Source organism: Corylus avellana, chromosome ca5, assembly GCF_901000735.1.
Source record: "Corylus avellana chromosome ca5, CavTom2PMs-1.0".
Lineage (NCBI taxonomy): Eukaryota > Viridiplantae > Streptophyta > Magnoliopsida > Fagales > Betulaceae > Corylus > Corylus avellana.
Window position 1 is genome coordinate 27,696,395 of NC_081545.1, and position 21,814 is coordinate 27,718,208.

The following is a 21,814-nucleotide window of genomic DNA, read 5'->3' on the forward strand; positions in this document are numbered from 1 at the left end:
TAAAGCATGAAGTAAGGAGAGATCCTTAAATCTCTGAAGCACTACCATTCAATAGCTTAGCCTAGCCTAGCTATGTCGTCAACATCAGATTTGATTTTCATCACCCTTATCATCTTCCCCCTGTTCTTCAAATTCTCCCATGATTGTTTTCATTATAATTCACCTACCTAGTCATCAAGCTTTTGACGCTCAAGCTGAAACTCCTTTTTTTTTTTTTGTCCTTTCTTAATTTGGTGCAACCACCCAATCCAAGCTCCCAGCATCCCACAAATAAGATCATCGCCTCAGAAGCAAATCTGCAGAACCCTCTCTCACAGAACGCAGCAAGATGAGATCATATTCATAGCACAGAAAAGAGACCAAATATCGCTTCTACAGTCCTGTGCTTTCCTTAATTGTCCCTATCCCGTAACAATTTTTTCATATATGACAACGTTAATTCCGAGCTACGGAACTCCATGCGATCGAATGCCACTAGATTTCTCATGACGCTTTAAAGGAATGGCTAAGATGATGACAACACAATTTCTGTAAAAAAATTCCCAATTTTTTGAGTGGTTGAGCATATATATATATATGGAAAAAATATATATATTTTTTATTAATACTATTAAAAATTCACTTATTATCACATGATGCTTTTAGAAATTGAGTTAGAATTTTTTTTACAACCATTGATAAATTTGGAGGTAATTTTTGTCCTCTTATTTTTTGCCCAACTTTGCATGTTATATGTTTTTTTTTTCTTCTTTTTTTCCTTTCTTTGCATTTTGGTGTACATTTTCGCTAAAGAGTTAATTAAGCATGCTTCATCTACCATTAATTAAAAAAAATTACTAATGGTAAATAGAGTATACGTACCAACTCAACGAAAATTTACGTGAATGAACACAAAAATGTAAAGAAGTAATATTTTTTTTTTTTGTTCTCAGTGCACGGTGCACTTGACTTTAACATGTCGACGGAGACTTAAAAGAAAACATATTTAATTTTTACCATTTGAAAGGAGCGGTTAAGAATGGAAAAGTGACACACTTTGCTCAAAGTCTTCGTATAATATATATACTATTAATTTGCATAATCAAAGGAGATCTCTCTCTCTCACACAGAAAGAAAGACGCACTCACATGTACACAAGGCTACATTTGGGATCTTCATAATCAATTATGGTATAGTTGTTGACTAGTAGTTTTGTCACTATATGTTTTCCTCGCCACTGGATAAGATAGTATATACTTCAAAGTACGTTGACAGCCGAAAGTGCAAATAATTTGTTTTGTTTTTTGTTTTTTTTCTCCTTTGAACCACAATTAAATGGCAAATCTTAAGTACGATCGATGGATTGAGGTGATGAATATGTCAATTGCTTGCTCTCTCCATCCAACCGGAGAGAAGGCTCCATTTTTCTTTTTCCAAGAGCTTTGACCAATGGTGCCAAAAGGGTATATATATAAATATAAAACATCCTCTGTACGTATAAGGTCACTAGTGGTCTAGTGTCCTCTTGAATAAGTCCGCTAATAATGTAGAAGAGAAACAAGAAAAGGGCATGCAGAATGATACTGTCTGGTTGACATGCACTAGTGAGTATCTCAGCGTCCGAATTATGTTGGAATAATATATAACCAAAATGCGTAGCATACTTTTGTAATAATTATGTTCATACATAAATATAATCTTCTCTTTCAAGAGTCATCATGCCACTAGTTGCCGTCTTGGTGACGAATTCCCATTTCATCTCAGCCATGATCGATTTCTTTTGAGGGCCGGGGAGGCTGTATAAAACGTGTAGGATTTAAAAAACCAACAAAATCAACACCACTTTCTTTGATAAATGTATAATTATTGATCTTTTGAGCATTATATATATATATTGGGTAAATTAGATAGAGTTGACATTGGTAATTTTTAGTGCTCATGAGTTTGTTGATGAATGGATAGGGTACACCTAATAAATTATAAGTATATTGGTGATGTGGCAACCTCATTTATTTATTTCAAGTATATATGTTAGGTCTTAAAAATTGACCATATTCGATGATCAAAACTAGAGTTGTAAAACCTTTCAACACCTAAACTTTTTAGTGTAAAAAGTTAGTCTTTCAAGCTTTAGTTGTGACACTGTCACCAAACTGTCACCTTGATGTACTAAAGTGAATCGTAGATAGACTTCAAAAAAACCAACCCAAGAGCACCGTTACCTAAACCGTCACCTGGATTTGATGACAATAGCTGCTCCAAAGGACTACCAAAGAGCTCCATCGCCCGAACCGTTACTTGGTCCATGATGACAATGTTTGCTCTAGAGGGCTTCTAGAGATCTCATCTCTTTTCTTCGGGTCCATGCTAACACTTTTGAGTTGTCTTTGAAAGTTAGCAATGAAACCCTAGTGATTGTACTAATGTAATTCAAGCCATGTTGAAATCGCTAGAAAACTTGTAGTAAAAATGTGATTGAGCATGATTTAGTGGGCTGCAACGAAGAACATCAATAAGCGACGGATAAATAATTCTAAATATTGAGTCTATCAATGATCTGAGAATTTTTCTCAAAATATAAAGTCTATCTATAATTTCAAGGAAAATAATAAAGAAAACTCACCTATGAGTAATTCTTATTCAACAAAATTCAATAAACAACATAAATTGTTTTCTCTAAAGGCTATAAGCATATATTTATAGTTTAAAACCCTAAACCTAATAAAATATGACATAAATACCCCAAAACCCTAAACCTAATGAAATAACGAAATAAAGACTCTCAAAACTCTAACCCTAATAAAATAACAACATAAAGTTGGTTTAGAAAATAAAACAAACTGATGGCTACGCAATCTGCATCATTCTCCCCTTGTTGGAGAGAATTCATCCTCGAATTCGGCTAGTTCTTTTCACGGTCCTTCGGATGCCCAGTCAACTCATTCCACTCGCCGTTCCTCAAGATCAAGACAAGGTAACATCCCACAATAAGCATGACGCTTCTCATCATCGAAGTACCTCGATGTTTGTCGTGAAATCCCCACATACCCCTTTGATGTGTAGATTTGTCATGCTTCTCTCGTGCTTTGCTCTTCCCACAAGCCATGAGAATCCCCAAAGAACTCATAAAGACCCTTTCAATCTTTAACAGAAAAGTATTTTCCACCATATAGATCTCATCACAATTTTGGTTAGAATAATTTGATAAAATAGCATCTATCCCAATAAAATCAACATAGTCAATTGACTCAACATTAAAATAGAAGACTTTATCTTCGGGGCTCTTATTAGGCACATAATATGTAGAATTGTCCCCAAAAAGTGCAAAACTATCCAAAAGATTTACCTCTTGCAAGGGTTCCTCTTCTTCATGAAAAATTGCGATATTCTCTTAAAGGTTTACCTCTTACACTTGTTCCTCCAATTCTCCAAGCTTTTTAGGACTCTTAATGTCATGTGGATGATTAGGAACATTTGACCCCGGCACCAAATCAAGTTGAAGCTGAATGTCTCGCAATGACAGTATCGCTTTCGGTAATTCTGCTCGGACCACATTGACAATCTTCCCAACAGCTCCTTTATCGGCCATGGTACCACTCCCTTGATGCTGCTTTCTATGTTCGTCAACTCTTGCTTGGCTACAAAGGATTGATCATCCCCTTGTGAATGTTTTGGCTCCACCCATGAGCTATGTAGCAACGTCAATCTGGTTTTACTCAACATGAAGCTGTACGTGTTCTTTGTTTCATCATAGATAGTAGCTTTATCATCTTGCCATGGCTTGCCCAATAACAGGTGACACGTCTCCATGTCGACCACATCACACCATACAATATCTTTATATTTAGCTCCAATGGAAAAGGACATTATACAACGTTTAAAAACCGTTACCTCGTTTTCTTTTGTGAGCCACTCCAATTGATAGGGAGTAGGATGTTTCTTGGTCTCAAGCCCCAACTTGTGAATTGCTTCCTCCAAGACTATATTCTCAAGACTCCTTGGATCAATGATAAGCTTGGCCCCCTTGCCTCCCGTGGTGCATATAGTTTGAAATGGTCAGCATGTACGTTTAATGTATCGGGACACCAAACGACACTTGATCTCCGCCCCCTCCTTAGGCACCAACTCCGCCATCTTCCTAGGTACTTCTTTTTGTAGAAATTTTCTATTTTTTTCTGCCACCATGAACTCTTTGAGTTGCAAGCAACTTTGAAATTCCGGTGTATCGAGTTTGAATCTACTCACCTGCTGATTGACATGAGCTTGCACAAGGTGCTGACGTCCTTGCGTTTGGCGCTCCATAAACAGGTTTCTAGATTCATTCCCATTGTGACGACACCAGTCGGATACTTGGGTAGTGAGATCTTCAATTTGATCACTCATAGCCCTAAGTCTATCCTCCTTGTATTGCCACCACTCTACATTAGATTTGTCTTCCGCCTCTGCAAATCACGGTCTTGGTTGGCGATGACAACCGTTCGGCCGAACGATTGCCGTTTGCTCCCTCCGTGTTGCCTTCGTGCGCACGTGCACCTCGTTCATGTCTGTAAAGCGGTTGCTCCTCCCCATTCATGGAAAGTAACTGAGCTCTATACCAACTAATGCAACGTGACTTAGTGGGCTACAACGAAGAACATCAATAAGCAGTTGATAAATAATTCTAAATCTTGAGTCCATCAATGATCTAAGAATTCTTCTCAAAATATAGAGTTTATCTATGATTTCAAGGAAAAATATGAAGAAAATTCACCTATGAATAATTCTTATTCAACAAATTTCAATAAAGAACATAAACTATTTTCTCTGGAGGCTATAAGCATATATTTATAGTCTAAAACCCTAAACCTAATAAAATATGACATAAATACCCCAAAACCCTAAACCTAATAAAATAACGAAATAAAGACTCACAAAACCCTAACCCTAATAAAATAACAACCTAAAATCGGTTTAGAAAATAAAACAAACTGACGGCTACGCAATCTGCATCAAAATGTTTTTTTTTACCCGTTGCATGAAGCTTTTCTCATCCTATAAATAGAATATGATCCTCTTTTTGTAGTTGTGAAGCCTAAACTAAGCTTTAGCCCTAGAACCTCTTTCTGGATCTTCATAGTTGGTACCTGTTTTTTGTAAATGGAGACATCTAAATCCAATTGCAAATCCAAATACAATGCTCTCTATTCCTTCATTGTCACGTACCTCTCCCTTGCAGGACATCGCGATGGTGCTCTGTTTCAGTAGTTCCGATGTAGCCTCTTCTAGTGCTCCCATCTCTGCTGTGGTTTTAAGTTGACTTGTTGCTGCAGTAGGAGTTAGTCATGTAAATCTGTCTCAGGTTGCCCTTGCTAACTGTCATTTGAGCGAATAATCAAATGGGTCAGGCCATTCTCTTCGTCCATTCCAAATGTGCTGACTGTTGAGTTGACCCACCCAAATTTTGTGTACTTCTTTTGATATATTTCCCCTCCCCTGTTTCCTTTATACTCTACTTAGAAAAAAAAAAAAAAAAAAAAAAAAAGAATTAAAGAACAAAAAAGGGTTTAACATGTAATTGATTGCTCATGCTGTTGCTCTTAGCTACGGCAGCAGCTTGTGTCTATTTTATTTCCTGTTTTTCTTCTACTACATTATTTCTTATTCAAAAAATAAAAATAAAAATTTACATACTTTTTGTTATTCTATTTTGTAAACTTTGCATTACCCTAATGTACATGACATATAGCACACTTTCTTATTAAAAAAGAAAATCTTCAATTTAATTGAGATTAGACTGATTGAGTTTATATATATGAAAAGAAAAAAGGCCGGTCTCTAGCTAGCTAGCTAGCCCTAATTTCCCTTTTCTTCTCCCTAATTAAAAGGAATTTGGCAATAGAGAACGGTTGTCTCCCACCCCCAAGCATTGTTGCATGCTGACACAAAGTAAAATTTGACACATGGACTACACTATTGTTAATAGGTCAAAAAGGCTGCCATATCTATGGCATAGGCTAGCTAGGTACGAGCGTAAGGGCCCTTCCTCATATGTGCTATATGGTCAACAAAACTTGTTAATTAAGCACATCATAAGTGGGAAGAAAATTAAATGATGGCTCTAACAAAAAGTCTAATGAAGGCCTACTAAACCCACCTCTTGTTGGTCGCTCATCTGCTTATATATATATATATATGTCTACCAAATTCCAAAAGCAGTTTCAGGAAAAGCTCGAGAAGGAGGAACTTGGAGATCAGTAAATATATATAACCAAAAAGGAGCATTAATATGCTTCTGTGGATCAATTCCACCCATTAATCCTACCTTCTTTTGACTAATCCTACTTCTTTTGGCCCCTTTCCTTGGGGAGGAGATTTCTCTTTTTTTTATAAAAAGTAAATATTTAGCATATTAAACTAGATTTTGGATGGATTTGGTGGCTTCGTCGGCAGGATTAAGAAATTAATATGCCCATTTAAATGTTTTTTTTTTTTTTTTGATCTCTTTGGGTGTTTTTGTTTCCACACGGGCTCAGTTTTAAAGTTAGAGGGAAATTTAATTGGTTTCCAAGTTCATGGTAGGGTTGACTTGATAAAGAATTGGTAATCATGAACTTAATTGCTTGGTTTCCACAGAAGAGATTCTCAATCAATAGACACCAAATTAAAATGGTGAATGTCAACGCTAGCACTAAATTCATAACAATTAATGGGCAATGCTAGGGCTTCATCATTCATTAGCATTTGATCAAATTAGGATCCTCTTGATTTTCTAAAATAAGTACTTTTTGGTAGAGTTCTTAAAATCCTTATTAGTATTTTATTAATTTATGAAGATTAAAAGTGTTCATTTTATTCACTTAAAACTAATGGTCAAAATTGTTAAAATACCACTTATTTCAAAACCTTAATGTTATAGAAATAGATAAATTTAATCAAATACTTATCCTCCCTCTTGTGTGTGAACTAAAACTCTTTTCTAATAAGTAAAGCCCAATACACGGACGGAGTCAGGATTCGAACTCAAGACTTCTATCTCTAATTATGTCATGTTAAGCTTATAGAAAAAAAAATAATAATCATTTTAACAAGTTATCTCATGTTTACTTTTCGTAAAAATACACCAATTGAAGTAACTAAGTCAACTATTCAATCAAATAATATTGAGCATGTTTCGCATCTTTCTTGATAAACAAGTGGACTTTTAACAAGAATTTAGAACTTCACCGCTTAATTACCTTAAAAATTCTACATGATCATCATTGAATTACATGATCATCATTGCAATTTTTTTTTTTATTCTACCGAATTAAATTCAAAATTGCGAATATTAAAAAGAAAAAATAATTGAGATTATGTTGAGGTTGTTTGAAAAATATAAAATTTTGAGTTGAGTTGAGTGTTAGTGCCGTCAAATCAACTAAAAAAAAAAAAGTTGAAAAGAATCGAGAAGAATTGTCTTTTCAAAGAAGCCCTATCTTATCAAACAAGTAAAGAAATAAAATGGCAAAATGCAAAAAAGGATATGAAGATCATTGCCGTCATCACCATATACAATGCAATCATCTAAGCATCTTCACCTTCATTAGAAAATAACAAAGAAGCAAAGACAAGCAAAAGAGCAAAAAAAATAAAAAGAAGAAAGGTGATGAGTAAATGGTGAGTCACTTCCACAGTGCATAGCCGAAGCGTCTTGTCAAAAAGTGGCGATTTTAACGGCCGCCAAAGGCAAAGCCATTGTTTACGGCAACTAAAAATCCAATGTTTGCCACTATCAAAGATCAAAGGATCGTGGATATGTAGGCCTACAGAGAAACAAAACCATGGTTTTATTATAATTGCTGCCTTCTTTCGATCATTTCAAGTCCCAACCATTTATCGATCGTGGCATTTTCTCTACTTCAGTCGTTTAATTAATTACTAGCTAATCGATTTATTAGGATTATAATTAGATTCCAACCTCGATCTTAAGCGAATGAATGAAAGATGTTTTGTGACGTAATCCACGTGTCGTCCACTACGTTTGCCTTTGCCCTACCCAAAAAGGATTAAAATGATAGGCTTTTCAATGGGCCTTAGGATCATGACGTGGCTGTGAGGATGGATGACAAGTAATCAAAAGTTGCGTTGAATAAAAGATACAAATAATTCTTTCAACCATCACACTACAATGAATCGGTGAATTTATCATTAAATTATTTGCTCTACAAGTTTAAGCTGAATTAAGATTCTTTCCAATTTATTTGAATTGGATAAATATATTTTTGTCAATTCAAAAAGTGAAAAGACAAAAATACCCTTCTAATATAACTAACTGAACATTATTCGGTTCAAATGAATTTGAGAGGATCTTGTTCCGTTTAAGCTGATAGAAAAAATTTAAATTTAATCATTTAGTCAACACTTTAACAAAAACCCATGAAATTTAAACAAAAAGTAATTTCTTTATGAGATATAAAAGTTGAAGTAGTTTTCGGTGTTTGTATTTGATGTTGTTTATTAATATTTTTATTTTGAGAAGAGAAAACAAAAAATGAGAAGAAACAAAATATTAGGGATAAATGCAAAATTGGTCCTTATGGTTGGCCTAATTTACAAATCACTCTCTGTGGTTTAAAAAATAATTTATAGGTCCCTAGAGTAGGCCAAAATAACATTTTACTCACTGAGCTCATTTTTCGTTAAATGACTTAACGGAAACCGTTACACAATAAAAATAAAACACGTGTTCTTTTTTATTTATGTTTTTAAAAAATGACAATTAAACTTTTTCACTTCATTTTAAGGCTCCAACACATATTCCACGTCAAATTAAATAAACCTAGTCCACCTATCTCCCTTGTGTCGTTGTCGTCTTCATCTTCCCCAACAATTCTTGCCGTCATCTTCATCTACTTTTTCCGTTAAGACTTACATCCATACATGAATATTCCTACAAGCACAAGCACCATCTTACACATGCACACTAAAAGGACAAAACAAGCCCCGCAAAAGAAAAAAAAATAATTGCATATCTCAAAAAAGAAATCATTTTTTAAAAGATGAATCTACGGTTTGCTTTTTAAAGCCACCATCTTCCAACATCTATTTAACATAAACCAGAAAGCATTTGCCATAAAAAAAATACAAAAATACAAAAATACAAAAATACAAAAAAAACAAAAAAACAAAACAAAACAAAACAAAAAAACCATACACACAGAGAGGGAGAGATTGTTTCCATAGAAAGCACTGCCAAAAAACGCAGATGCCCAAATTTCAGATGCAGATGAAGACGACGGCAAGAATCATTGGGGAAGATGAAGACGGCAGTGACACAGGAAATATAGAAGGATTATATTTATTTAATTTGACGTGGAGTGTGTGTTGGAACCTTAAAATGATGTGTAAAAGCTTATTTGTCATTTTTTAAAAGCATAAATAAAAAAGAACACTTGTCTTATTTTTATTGGATGTGATGTGACAATGTAACGGTTTTCGTTAAGTCATTCAACGGAAAATGAGTTCAAGGAGTAAAATGTTATTTTGGCTTACCCTAGGGACCTATAAATTGTTTTTTAAACCACATGGAGTGATTTGTAAATTAGGCCAATCACATGGACCAATTTTGCATTTATCCCAAAATATTATCAAACAAATCCTTGCATGACAAGCTTTAGTTTTGTTTTCAATTAACAATCTTTTTGGGTAATTAATTAATTAATTTATTAACAATGTCACACAACTAAAGCATATCCTTTCATTTTAAATCAGTGTAGAAGCATTAAAGAGATAAATTCTTCCCAAAAATTTTCAAAAAATTACCAATATTTATCAAATGTTAATTAATATAGTGCTTTTCAATAATGAATGTTTATTGGAAGAAAGCAAGGAATAATTCTTTCACGTTATTCTCTTATTAAGGCTTGCTGGGAATTAGATACATAAAATATCGTAAAGAAATTCAGCTTTTACGTTAATTATTCTCTTAATTATTAAGGCTTGCTGAGGCGGCAGGTCGGTCAGTCACGTTATATATAATAAACTTTTCCATCATGTTTTATACATAGATGTTCTATATTTAATCCAATAATATTAATTACCAGCAATTCATAATTTCCTTCGTATTCTGTATTCAATATTTGATCAAATTCCAGTCAAAAAGCCTCATGAATCTTGTAAATGAGAATTGTGCCACGTGCTCCTGCAATGCATGTGACCCTATCTAGCTACTAGCTAGTGCTTCTGCAAAATGATCAAAATGCTTCTTTTGTATTATTTATTCCCCCACCGAAACCATACCATCAAGTGTATGCCTCTGTGCTGTACAATATAATAGTATTTGAAATGGTCAATGCCTTCTCTTCTACCATAATGTTGATAAACATGGACCAGCATTTCTGACTTTGACTCATTGCCTACCAACAATATCTGATTGTGTGACATATTTAGCAGTACTCTATATATAATGCCTCATAACTGGTGTCGCAATTTCTTCTCTCTCTTTTTTTAGCCAAAAAGATGCGACCAATTCTGAGGTGGGTAATCTTGTGCAAGAGTGAAAGAATCATCGATCATGCACACACCAGTGTCCCCCAACAAACCAATTGATCCACCAATCTTTCACCGGCGGCTATCGGTGGATAATACGATTCTATTTGTTAAGACTTAAGAGAAAACGTTAGCCATATCTTAAAAAGATTAGTCATAGTTATAATTAAAACTCTTTAGAATCACTTACATATATACACAGTCCAATTTTCCTGTCCTACTATTGGCCGCAAATAACAAAATTTAATTGGATATATATATATAAGGGTTAAGTAAGTTATTTAAGAGAAATGTTATTGTTTATACATATTTTACACTGATTGGCGTGAAGTATTTTAAATATGCTTCTTTTTTTAATGTGCAGGGCTGATTTGAGAGCATACTTAAAACACGTCACGACAACGAATATAAAATAAGTATAAAGAGTGTAACCTTCCGCCGTAGGATTCATTTTCATGATGACCAAAACCCTATTTACCTTTGATTATTCCTATCCCCCAAAAAAAAGGGGACAACAAATTGCAATAATTTGAAGTGGGTCGCCCTTAACATAAAGTCTTCACTTTCGTGTAGTTGTACAAGAGAGAGAAGAAGAAAAAAAGAGAGTAAAACATAGAAAATAAATAATATTCAGTACAAATTAAGCTGTAACATCATTCGGATATTAGTACTCATGCATCCGATCCCTCATGCATCAGAGGGATCAATCGCTCATGAGTCATGACACCTCGCACCAGACACCACTTTCAGAATTTCTTTCTTTTTTTATTTTTTTATTTTTTTATTATTATTATTATTTTTTATTTCTAATTCTAAATAAAATACGTACTTCCAAAGAATCAATGAACTGCTAGCCATATCCTATGCTATAATTCGATTCTTGACCACAAGGCGATTTTATCGACAGAGATCGATTGGAAATTAATTTAAGCACTAATAGCACACTGTCAAACCACAATTAATTAAGAGCACTGCACGACCACAAAGTAGTGGAATTAATGTGTTTGAAGTTTATGAGAAAAACCACCATAGAGCCCTTGTTGCCAATATTTATTGTGCTATATAGATTTATAGTATATATCTCATTATCTTGTGGCGAGATTGTATTTTTCTTAACAATTTCTTAAAGAGGAGCTAGGCACGTGGAAGCGTGTGGACAACCGGAACGATGAGATCGACAGTAGATCAAGAACGCAAGAAAGCGTTAATATTGAAGTCTACAGAAAAGTGGTTTTGATACCATGTTGAAGTTTGTGGGGAAAATGATAATACGAGAATAAAAGCAAAAACACGAAAGAGAAAAGAGAGATGAAGACTATGTATGGCTGATTTGGTGTTAGACATAAATGGAAGTATATATATATATATATATATATATATATATATATAGTAAAAACTATATATATGTATGAATAATATAAATATGAGAATATATATAAAGAATATATATTAAGAATAAAAATATTGTGAATATATTCTAATAGGATTGATTGCCCCACTTGAAGAAACTAGAGGCCAACCAGAGTGATGATGCTTTATGATCAAGGCCTAGCTAGTGCTGGGCGCGCGAGAGAGAAGTACGGTCTATGGTACCTGGAACCACCATCATCCGATGAGTGTTGGGTGGAAGAAACAGAACACTTAATTGTAGCCGCTGTTTTTAGCGATGTGATTGGAGGGGTGGAGCTTGACTTGCAAATTGCAATGCTTAGTTTGATCGAGCATACTGGGCCATGCATGCCACTACTACTAGTACTACTGCTGAGTCAACTTAATTGCCGAGGACTTGAAAAGATCGGCATGATGATCAGGAAATTAATGCAGGGCGACATTATAAATATGAGACCAACCCACTTGATAGCTTTGTCCCAAAATCACACACAACAGCTTCCTTCGAAGGAAGCCTTTTGGTTTCAACCATAAAAATATAAATCGTTTGTAGTGGATATTTTTCTTCACTAAAATAACACAGATAGATAGATAGATAGATAGATAGAGATCAGAGGAAAGTACAAGGAGAATGGCGGACAGAGAAGTGGATGCGAAGACAAATATGAACTTCAAAGGAGAATCCATGCCTGCCTTTATGGGGAAGAATACGTCTGTCGATTGGCGAGGCAGACCCTGCAAGTCTAATAAGCATGGCGGAATGAGTGCTGCTATTTTTATCCTTGGTCTCTCTCTCTCTCTCTCTCTCCATGCATATTGTAAAATTCTATGGGATTTTTACATTTATGGATACAAATTGTAGTGGGATTGGATTATCTCCTTCATTTCATTCAAATAGTACTCTGTATCTGAAAAAGTGTGGGCATGATACAGGTCTCCAAGCATTTGAGATGATGGCAATTGCTGCAGTAGGGAACAATCTGATAACTTACGTGTTAAATGAGATGCACTTTCCTCTGTCAAAGTCTGCAAACATAGTAACAAATTTTATAGGGACAGTCTTTCTCCTTTCACTCCTTGGTGGGTTCCTCTCAGATTCTTACCTTGGGAGCTTTTGGACCATGTTGATCTTTGGCTTTGTGGAGCTCTCTGTAAGCCCTTTCTCTGTCCACGTCTCTTTTTCTTACTTACACTAGTCATACATATATTTCATAATTTCAACCACTATATATCTGCTATTGGCATATTCTAGCTTGATTCTTGTCTTCCCTTGAAAGCCCAATCCCTACTATTATATTCTGCTTCTGCTAATCCCATTATAATACTTAAATCTTTCAAGATTCAAACTCTGATATTCTCATCATTCCAATATTCCTGTACAAAACAAATATTTAAATTATGGGTTTTGTTCTAAAGTTTATATATATATTCATGTGACAGGGTTTTATACTACTTTCTGTTCAAGCCCATCTTCCACAGTTGAAGCCACCCAAATGCAACATGATATTGGATGGAGGGCACTGTCTGGAGGCAGAGGGCTACAAATCTTTGTATTTCTTTGTTGCACTCTACTTGGTGGCTTTAGGAAGTGGGTGTTTAAAACCCAACATAATTTCTCATGGGGCTGACCAATTCAGAAAAGATGATTCCAAGCAATCCAAGACGCTCTCCACTTATTTCAACATCGCCTACTTTGCCTTCTGCATGGGCGAGCTTATTGCACTTACTCTTCTCGTTTGGGTGCAGACACATTCTGGCATGGATGTTGGCTTTGGGGTCTCAGCAGCTGTCATGGCAGTGGGATTGGTTAGCTTGATTTCAGGTACAACTTTTTACAGGAATAAACCGCCCCACGGAAGTATCTTCACCCCAATTGCTCAGGTAATGTAATTATCTTGCTTGCTTACCCTTTTCACTTTACTCTGAATGCCTTTATGGTGTTTGATCTTTTGCTTCAACTTTTTGGATACTTAGAAAGCTTTTTTTTTTTTTTCTTATTTTAATTTATTCCTTGATGTTTGTTAAACATTATGTTTTTGTAATCAGCTGTCGGCTAATAAACTGTGATCAATTAGCTTTTAGAACGGTAAATCAGAAAAGCAAAAAGTAATAAAGTAATTAGTGCTAATATGATGAGATTTTCTTTTTGTCTTTTCTTCTCTTTTACTATCAATTCTAACTCAATCTCTTCATTTTATATACAATATTAAAAAGAAAATTTGGCACCGACCCAAGTTGTTTATTAAAAGTGAAGTGCATGATATCCATCTCTTTTTCTCCTGCTGATCATCAGGTTTTTGTTGCTGCATTTACAAAGAGAAAGCAAGTCTGCCCTTCAAATTCAGGGATGCTTCATGGAAGTCAAAACAATGTGCAAACCCATGGTTTTGCCACGTCGCCCAACATCAGTAGTTCTAATCTCCTCCATACCGAAAAGTTTAGGTACGATAATAGAACATTCTGATAGCAGACCATTTCTGTCGACAAATCACGGTTACATAAATGATTAGCCATAGTTACTAGCTCTCAACTTGTAGCTCAATTGCAATATCTTTCTTAAAATTTTAATTGGTATTCCAAATTATTAGTCTTTTTTACTTTGTCTGCTCTGTGAAAATTTTTTATTATATTCCAAGAAAAATGGGTCAGGTGTAATACACATAACTTAAAATAGCCAAAATACCCCTATAGTGCATTTAAAAAAAAACAAGGCAGGACTCAAGATTTGTTTTCTATATATATATATAGATATATTGGCATTTTCACACATTTCCTCGGGGATAATTGACATTTCACGTCATGTGCGTCTAATTTAATAGAAAATTCTAATGGTGGGACTAAGTGAGGAATTATGAACAAATAGTTTGAGAGATTAATTACAACTTTTTAAGGTTTGTTTCTCTGAAGATGTCATGAAACAGGGCTAAAAGGATTGAAATGCTTCAAATTGAAACAAGCAATTGATGCTTTTGATATACAATGTTGTTCTATTGTCTAAGATAGTTATGAAATTACAGATTCCTTGACAAGGCCTGCATAAAAAGCCAAGACACAAGTGGAACAAGTGAAAGTCCATGGAGACTATGCACCGTGGCCCAAGTGGAGCAAGTGAAGATAATTATCTCAGTTATTCCCGTATTTGCCTGTACCATAATCTTCAACACCATTTTAGCACAGCTCCAGACCTTCTCAGTCCAACAAGGAAGTGCAATGAACACCCGGATAACAAGAAGCTTCCACATCCCTCCAGCTTCTCTTCAATCCATCCCTTACTTTATGCTAATCTTTGTTGTCCCTCTTTATGAAACTGTTTTTGTACCAATTGCAAGAAAATTCACAGGAAGGGACTCGGGAATCACACCTCTTCAAAGGGTTGGCGTGGGGCTGTTTGTTGCCACTTTCTCTATGGTTTCAGCTGCAATGGTTGAGAAAAAGAGAAGAAACAGGGCTTTACATTTTAATGAAACTCTCTCCATCTTTTGGATTGCCCCACAGTTTCTCATCTTTGGCCTGTCTGAGATGTTCACTGCTGTGGGGCTGATTGAGTTTTTCTACAAGCAATCCGTGGAAGGGATGCAATCCTTTCTTACTGCCATGACTTACTGCTCATACTCTTTCGGCTTCTATTTGAGCTCCCTCCTTGTTTCCTTTGTCAACAAAATTACCTCAAAATCTTCTGGTGGCTGGCTTAGTGACAATGACCTCAACAAGGATAGATTGGATCTTTTTTATTGGGTTTTAGCTGTCCTCAGCCTCATCAACTTCTTCAGTTATCTTTTCTTGTCTAAATGGTACTTCTATAACCCATTGGTATCACCCACTCCACAACCAGATCATCAGTCATATGGACAAGAAGACCCAGAAAACAAAAGGTTCAACCCCTCCAAGCAAGATGAAGCTGATAATATTTTGCCTTGAGCCACAGCAGAGTATTAGATTGATATGCGACTCCCGTACAATTTGGATGATTTTACAGTAAAAATCAGTCTTCGGATAAAAAAACTTTGTTAAAAAAAAATTAATGACTGATTTTTATTGTCACATCATCTTTATTAATTGTAGTATAAAAGTGTACTAAATAAGATTTACACTCTTCTAATTAATATTATTCCTTGACCCTACCTATCTCTTACTCGTGTATGTATCAAAGTAAAAGAACACCCTAGATGAACTACTGTGATATTCTTAGACCCACCTGCTATGTTGATAAGTTTTCAGGTATTTTTGTTCACTTTTTGTCAAAATAATTGACAAAGTAAGGTGGTTCTTGAGCTGAATTCAAGGATCTACAGGGAAGTTAGGTCTAGAGTAGACCTGTGGACCAGAAGATGCAATGCACTCTCCTAATCTCCTAGCTACTTGTCCTCCCTTTTTCTGCTTAAAATGTGTTTATGTGGTCATGTGTCAGGCAGACATCTTCTCAATTTTCTTTTCTGTAAAGGAATATGTAAGTGGTGGGATCCTGATTTCTGCTTTATTTAGTTCAAAGAAGTGTCACGAGCTCCTAAAAGCTGATTTGATCTCCTTTGATGTGATTCATGAATATGGAAGATATTTTTATTGCCTCTAAGCTTTCTACCACCACAACATAGAAATATATCAAATAGGAAATTATACAAAGTAGTAGAAACTCATTTCTAGGTTCCTTTGGAAAATATTCTCACACTTCTTTTTCTCTTCTTCTCATTCACTTTTATCAACTTCACAAAGAAACATGTTCCCTAGCCTACAGGTTTTTTGATGGAGCTACAGGCCCTCCCCTGCAATTTCATATTCTATAATATTGCTGTCCTCTCCAACCACCACTGGCTGTGGGAATCTGGTTTGGCATTATAATCTCCATCCATGTGTTTGCTAAAAGACTCTCATGGGTCCCAGAAAGCAACAGATGTTACAACCAAGTTGGTCCACATAAGTCAATGAGCGTGTCATGGCTTAAGCTTTCACTTCATAGCTCTAATTATGACTATCATGGCTTTGCCAAACAATGCTACTATTGCTATGAACTGAAAGTTTATTCTAGAAAAATGATTCCTTACATTTTGGCGTTTATTTCCCTGATGTGCCTCTTTAGCTATTAATTAAAAAGAAAGAAAAAAACACCAATGATAAATGGAGGATGCCAATGCAACCAGAATATATGTAAGATAATCGATAGAATGCAAAGAATCATTTCTCTTTATTTTATCCAAATCATGATTTGCTACTAGCCTTGATACTTTTTCACCAAACCCTAGCCTACAACATATTGTCATATGGGTTCATTCAATATGTTAATATATCGTTGGGTCAAACGCCAAAGTACGATTTGAAAGATCGAACCGCGATTTTATTAGGTTAAATGACTATGAGAATTGGTTTTGCACTATAATCTCCATCATCCTTGTGTTTGCTAAAAGACTCTCATGGTCCCCAAAAGCAACAGATGATACAACCAAGTTGGTCCACATAAGTCAATGATCATGTCATGGCTTAAGCTTTGAGTTCATAGCTGTAATTATGACCATAAGGCTTTACCAGCAAATGCTAGTAAGCTATACTAGACCCACTCCCAAGCTCGTTTTATTTGAGAGAAATGCTTTTTTATATTTTGACATCTATTTCGCGAACATGTCTGCTAATTGGATGACATATTACATTCACCCTTAATTAAAAAGGGAAGCAAAACATTAATACTAGATGGAACATGCCAACTCAACAAAAATGTACGCAAAATAAACGTCAGAATAAAAAGAAGCATTTCTCTTTATTTTATCAAAACCATGATTCACTCCTGGACTTGATATTATTTTCTAACATAAAGTACTTGCTTTGGTAAAAAAAATAAAATTAAAATCTCATTTTTATGTTTTGAAATCGCTAATTTTTCAAACCTATAAACAAATGGACACATAACATGAACAGTACAAACAGATGGAGAGGATTAAAATAGGAAAGTAAAAGATCTTGGTGTAGGAATGAATCTGGCTGATGTTTGGGTGGTAAACAAAGTTAAAACTGAAGGATATGAAAATAATAAATCCCCTTTTGGGAGGTTAATTCTTTAATTTAAAACAAACACGATGATAGAGGTGGAATAAAAAAAAGGTCCACTGTCGTGTTACATGTGAAATCTAAAAGGATCCTTGTCTCTCGGAAAAATATCTTATAATTAGGCAAAGCTTAGGATTTGTTTGGCAAAGTCTTTCCTTTTTCTTTATTAGTGTTCATTATCATTTCTCAAAAAAATTAACATAAAAACATTGTAACTTTTTTTTTTACTTTTGATATCACATCATTCATTTTTTATTATTATTCAAATAAAAAAATAACTATAAAATAAAATTTTTTTACTTTTCATATCACTTTTTTTTTGCCTTTTTTATACCAAATATTCCTATTTTTTTCACATTAATTTATATTAACTGCAGTGTATAAGAAAAAGGCTTTGCCAAACAAAGCCTACAAACTTTAAAGAGGGGCCACAGTAGTTTCCTCGAGTCTATAGACAAGACAACCATTGATGTTTGTGTATGTTGTAGATGGGCTGAGCTGACTGCTGAGAGAGGCGCTCTTGTCTAGATGGAACATATGATTGGGCCCCAAAATCTATCGGCCCACGTAGCTTACAATGGTCCATTTGATTGACATTTGATTTGACGAAATCACTTTCCATGCCAGTCTGGCAACTATAGAAGCCAGCCCACTTACTAACACAAACAAAGCCTTCTCTCAATTCAAATTTTTTGGGAGAAAAGCCATGCCCCCCTGCCCCACCCAAACTGGTGATTGTCCATGCGGCCTTCCTTCCCTCAACAACGCAAGCCTATTACAGAAGTGAGAAATCTTCAAAAAATTTGTCTATTTTATTTTTAAGGGTGGGTACCGGTAATAGCTTACCAAACCGATTTAACCGATAATTTCAGTTAACCGACCGGTAATAGCTTACCAAACCGAACTGGTACATTTACTAATTTTATTTCGATAACAAATTATTTCGAAATTTTTGGTTAATTTCAGTAATCGATTAATTTTTGTCAGTTAATCGATTAATCGTGAGCTTTTTTAATTGGGCAAATATTATTTTTAAATTGGCCAAAAATTAGTTATTTTGGAGGCCCCTTTTGTGTGTGTGTGTGTGTGGGGGAGGGGGATGAGGGGAACACAATATGCAAACAATAAGAATATAAGATGTAAAAAACTTACCAAATACTTTCAAAAAAACATCACTTCGCAAAGTCCATCTGTCAAAGCATTAATCTGTGCCAAATTTGGTGGTTCGATTATGTATATTTCGATTCGGTTAACCAACAACAAAAATTTTATACCAATTAACCGAACCAATGCCGGTATAAAAACTCCATACTGATTTTCGACTCGCATAAGTCGATTGATGGTTAATTTCAGTTCAGTCGTAGTTGATAGACGATATTAATTTGCTCGCTCCTAATTATTTTGATATAGAGAATAAATTATGTTTGTTGAGGCTTACCACTTGCATGTACATGATGATTGATACATAGAGCAAACGAGAAAGAGTAATGGTAGAAACTGCATTTTATCTCATAATTTATTTGATTAAGCTTTGTTTAAAAATGAAATAAAATAATTAGTCAAAGAGGAATATGATAAGGCTCAACTAGATACGAATCATAGCATGGTGGAGTGGCCGTGGCCGTGGAGTGTATATATATATATATATTAATTCTTTTTTACGCACAAAAAAACAAGCCTCTTGGTTTTAAATACTACTAAAGATTTTGGTTTGAGAAACTTGTTAGAGCAAATTAGGGAGGCATGTTATGTTGGTGCGTTGATACCGTGGGCATGGGATTTCTGGACTCCAAAAAGAGTCAACACGGTCCGATGATATAAGCTTTGACTTGCATTCCATAAAAGGCAAAATGGCAAATAAAGCCTTGCGCCACCTTACACATATACAGCTGGTTTTACGCGTTTCATCAACCATGATGATGCATGTGCTAATTTGTCAGGATAAACCTATACACCTCAATTACTCCATTGTCCTCCATCTTCTTTTTTTTCAATATTCCCACCAATTTTTTTTTTAATATAAAAAAAAAATACATATTTTAACTTATTTCGTTAGAGGATTTTCTACACCAACTTTCATAAAATAAAATTCATGGAATTTCTTATTAAAAAATAGAAGAGAGATTCGAACTAATGATCTTCGATTTACAATCGATTAAATTACCCCATGAATAAGTTATATTCATTTTCAAAAACCAAAACATGCAGTAAAGTGAAAAATACATTTTCATTTAATAATTCATGAGTAAAATCTTGCAGTAAATATTTGTTAATCTGTGATAATATTAATAGAAAAAAAATAAAATAAAAAAATTGTTGTTTCATCCTTTGTTAAAGCAAAGAAAAGAAAAAAAAAACTGGGTGGGTCATTATTGTCATTAAGAGCATGTTGTTCGATGGAACGTTAGTTTGTACTTTTCCGATGTCCTTTTCAAATCCAGACGACCCACACTCTCAACCAAGTTTTGCCAGCTATTCTCAATTTTCTCACTTCCCGTTTCCCAACCAAACTAGTTAACCCCTCCTTCCTCACCCCTACCAGGCTACCACCCTCTTCAAACCCTCTACTTTAAAACCCTCCCTGGCTCCCTCACAGTGACGCTCACATCATTCTTGTTCATGCATTCCATCAAACATATGACCTACACAAGGATTCACTCGCCCGTCATTGAAGAGAAACCAGAGCCCACCGAATCCAAACCGACCCACCGCTTTGAATCCCAACCATCTTCCAAACTGGGCTCCAAGAACAAGAAGCGAGCTTGTCAAAGCGAACCGGACACCCAGTTTCGAGGGGTCCGAAAAAGGAGCTGGGGCCGCTATGTCTCGGAGATACGGTTGCCCGGTACAAAAACCCGTGTGTGGCTAGGGTCATTCGGGTCGGCCGAGATGGCAGCCCGGGCCCACGACTCGGCCGCCTTGTTCTTAAAGGGCAACTCGGCGTGCCTCAACTTCCCCGATTTGGCCGAGTCGTTGCCTCGGCCCGAGTCGTCCTCCAGGAGAGATATACAATCCGCGGCTGCCAAAGCTGCTCTTCTTGAGCTTGCGGATAACCGGTCCGGGTTAGGCGCAGCTGGGCAATGTGTTGAACCGGACTTTTGGTGCGTGTTCGATGATGGATTTGGTATTGATTTGGGATCGATCACGTCGATTGAAGAAGTCAAAGAAGCTCCCCTTCTGAGTCCACTGAGTTTTGAAGGCTCATCCACTGTAGAACTGGGTGATCAGCTGCTGGAAGATGATGAGCTTTTTTTGGAATCCGGCTTCCATATGTAAAAATTTTATTAAAAAAAAAAAAAAAAAAATGTATATTGTAGTTGCATATTATGGAGAAACTCCTAATTAGAAAGTTGGAGAGTTTTATATATTTTGAAAGATTATATGAAAAGCAAACGGCATCAGCATGTGTGTTTGAAGGATTGCAAAAATAATAATGGTAGTAGATAGACAGAGAAGCATGTTGTTAAGGCTATTTGTACTTTGAAATGAGTCCAAAAGAGTATACGATGTGCCAGAGCCATGCGGTAATCACTCTTTTACTCGTTCAACGACTGTTTCCTTTCTTCCAATATATTGAATTTTAAAGCTATAGAGCCAAAAAGCTGTCACTCGTGTAAGCTTTCGAAGGCTCTAGTCTGGTAGTCTATGGACTCCATAATTTATTTATCCAAATTGTCTCTCCGTAACGTTTCATACAAGTTTTATGAGGGTAGGTAAAAGGAAAAAGCATTCTGACGAGTACTGACATTGGATTCTGCCTATTTTTATGTAAAATGATTAATTAAAATTTATTGAGTTTTAAAATATACCAGATATGTTATTACCTTTTTTTTTTTTATCTTTTTTTATCTTTTATATATATATATATATATTTTTTTTTTATATAAGGATTATATTTTTCCTAAAC

General features: G+C 35.2%; 2 protein-coding genes across 2 annotated transcripts; both read left to right on the forward strand.

The window, feature by feature from the left end:
• The first annotated feature begins 12,368 nt into the window (after window positions 1–12,368).
• LOC132181228 (protein NRT1/ PTR FAMILY 4.3-like) lies at window positions 12,369–16,438 on the forward strand. The gene is made up of 5 exons (XM_059594349.1): window positions 12,369–12,659; window positions 12,808–13,025; window positions 13,315–13,755; window positions 14,168–14,316; window positions 14,892–16,438. The coding sequence occupies exons 1-5, from the start codon at window positions 12,506–12,508 to the stop codon at window positions 15,790–15,792; spliced, it is 1,863 nt and encodes a 620-aa protein (XP_059450332.1). The 5' UTR covers window positions 12,369–12,505; the 3' UTR covers window positions 15,793–16,438.
• A 3,918-nt stretch (window positions 16,439–20,356) lies between these two features.
• On the forward strand, window positions 20,357–21,561 carry LOC132182888 (ethylene-responsive transcription factor ERF039-like). The gene has a single exon (XM_059596253.1). It carries the CDS (start codon window positions 20,527–20,529, stop codon window positions 21,181–21,183), a length of 657 nt encoding a protein of 218 aa, XP_059452236.1. The 5' UTR covers window positions 20,357–20,526; the 3' UTR covers window positions 21,184–21,561.
• The last annotated feature ends 253 nt before the right edge of the window (window positions 21,562–21,814 follow it).

Coding starts and splice junctions, on each gene's coding strand:
- LOC132181228 (XM_059594349.1), top strand. CDS start 12,506: ATGGCGGACAGAGAAGTGGATGCGAAGACAAATATGAACTTCAAAGGA. Junction 13,026..13,314: donor TTGGCTTTGTGGAGCTCTCT/GTAAGCCCTTTC, acceptor TTCATGTGACAG/GGTTTTATACTACTTTCTGT. Junction 13,756..14,167: donor TCTTCACCCCAATTGCTCAG/GTAATGTAATTA, acceptor GCTGATCATCAG/GTTTTTGTTGCTGCATTTAC.
- LOC132182888 (XM_059596253.1), top strand. CDS start 20,527: ATGCATTCCATCAAACATATGACCTACACAAGGATTCACTCGCCCGTC.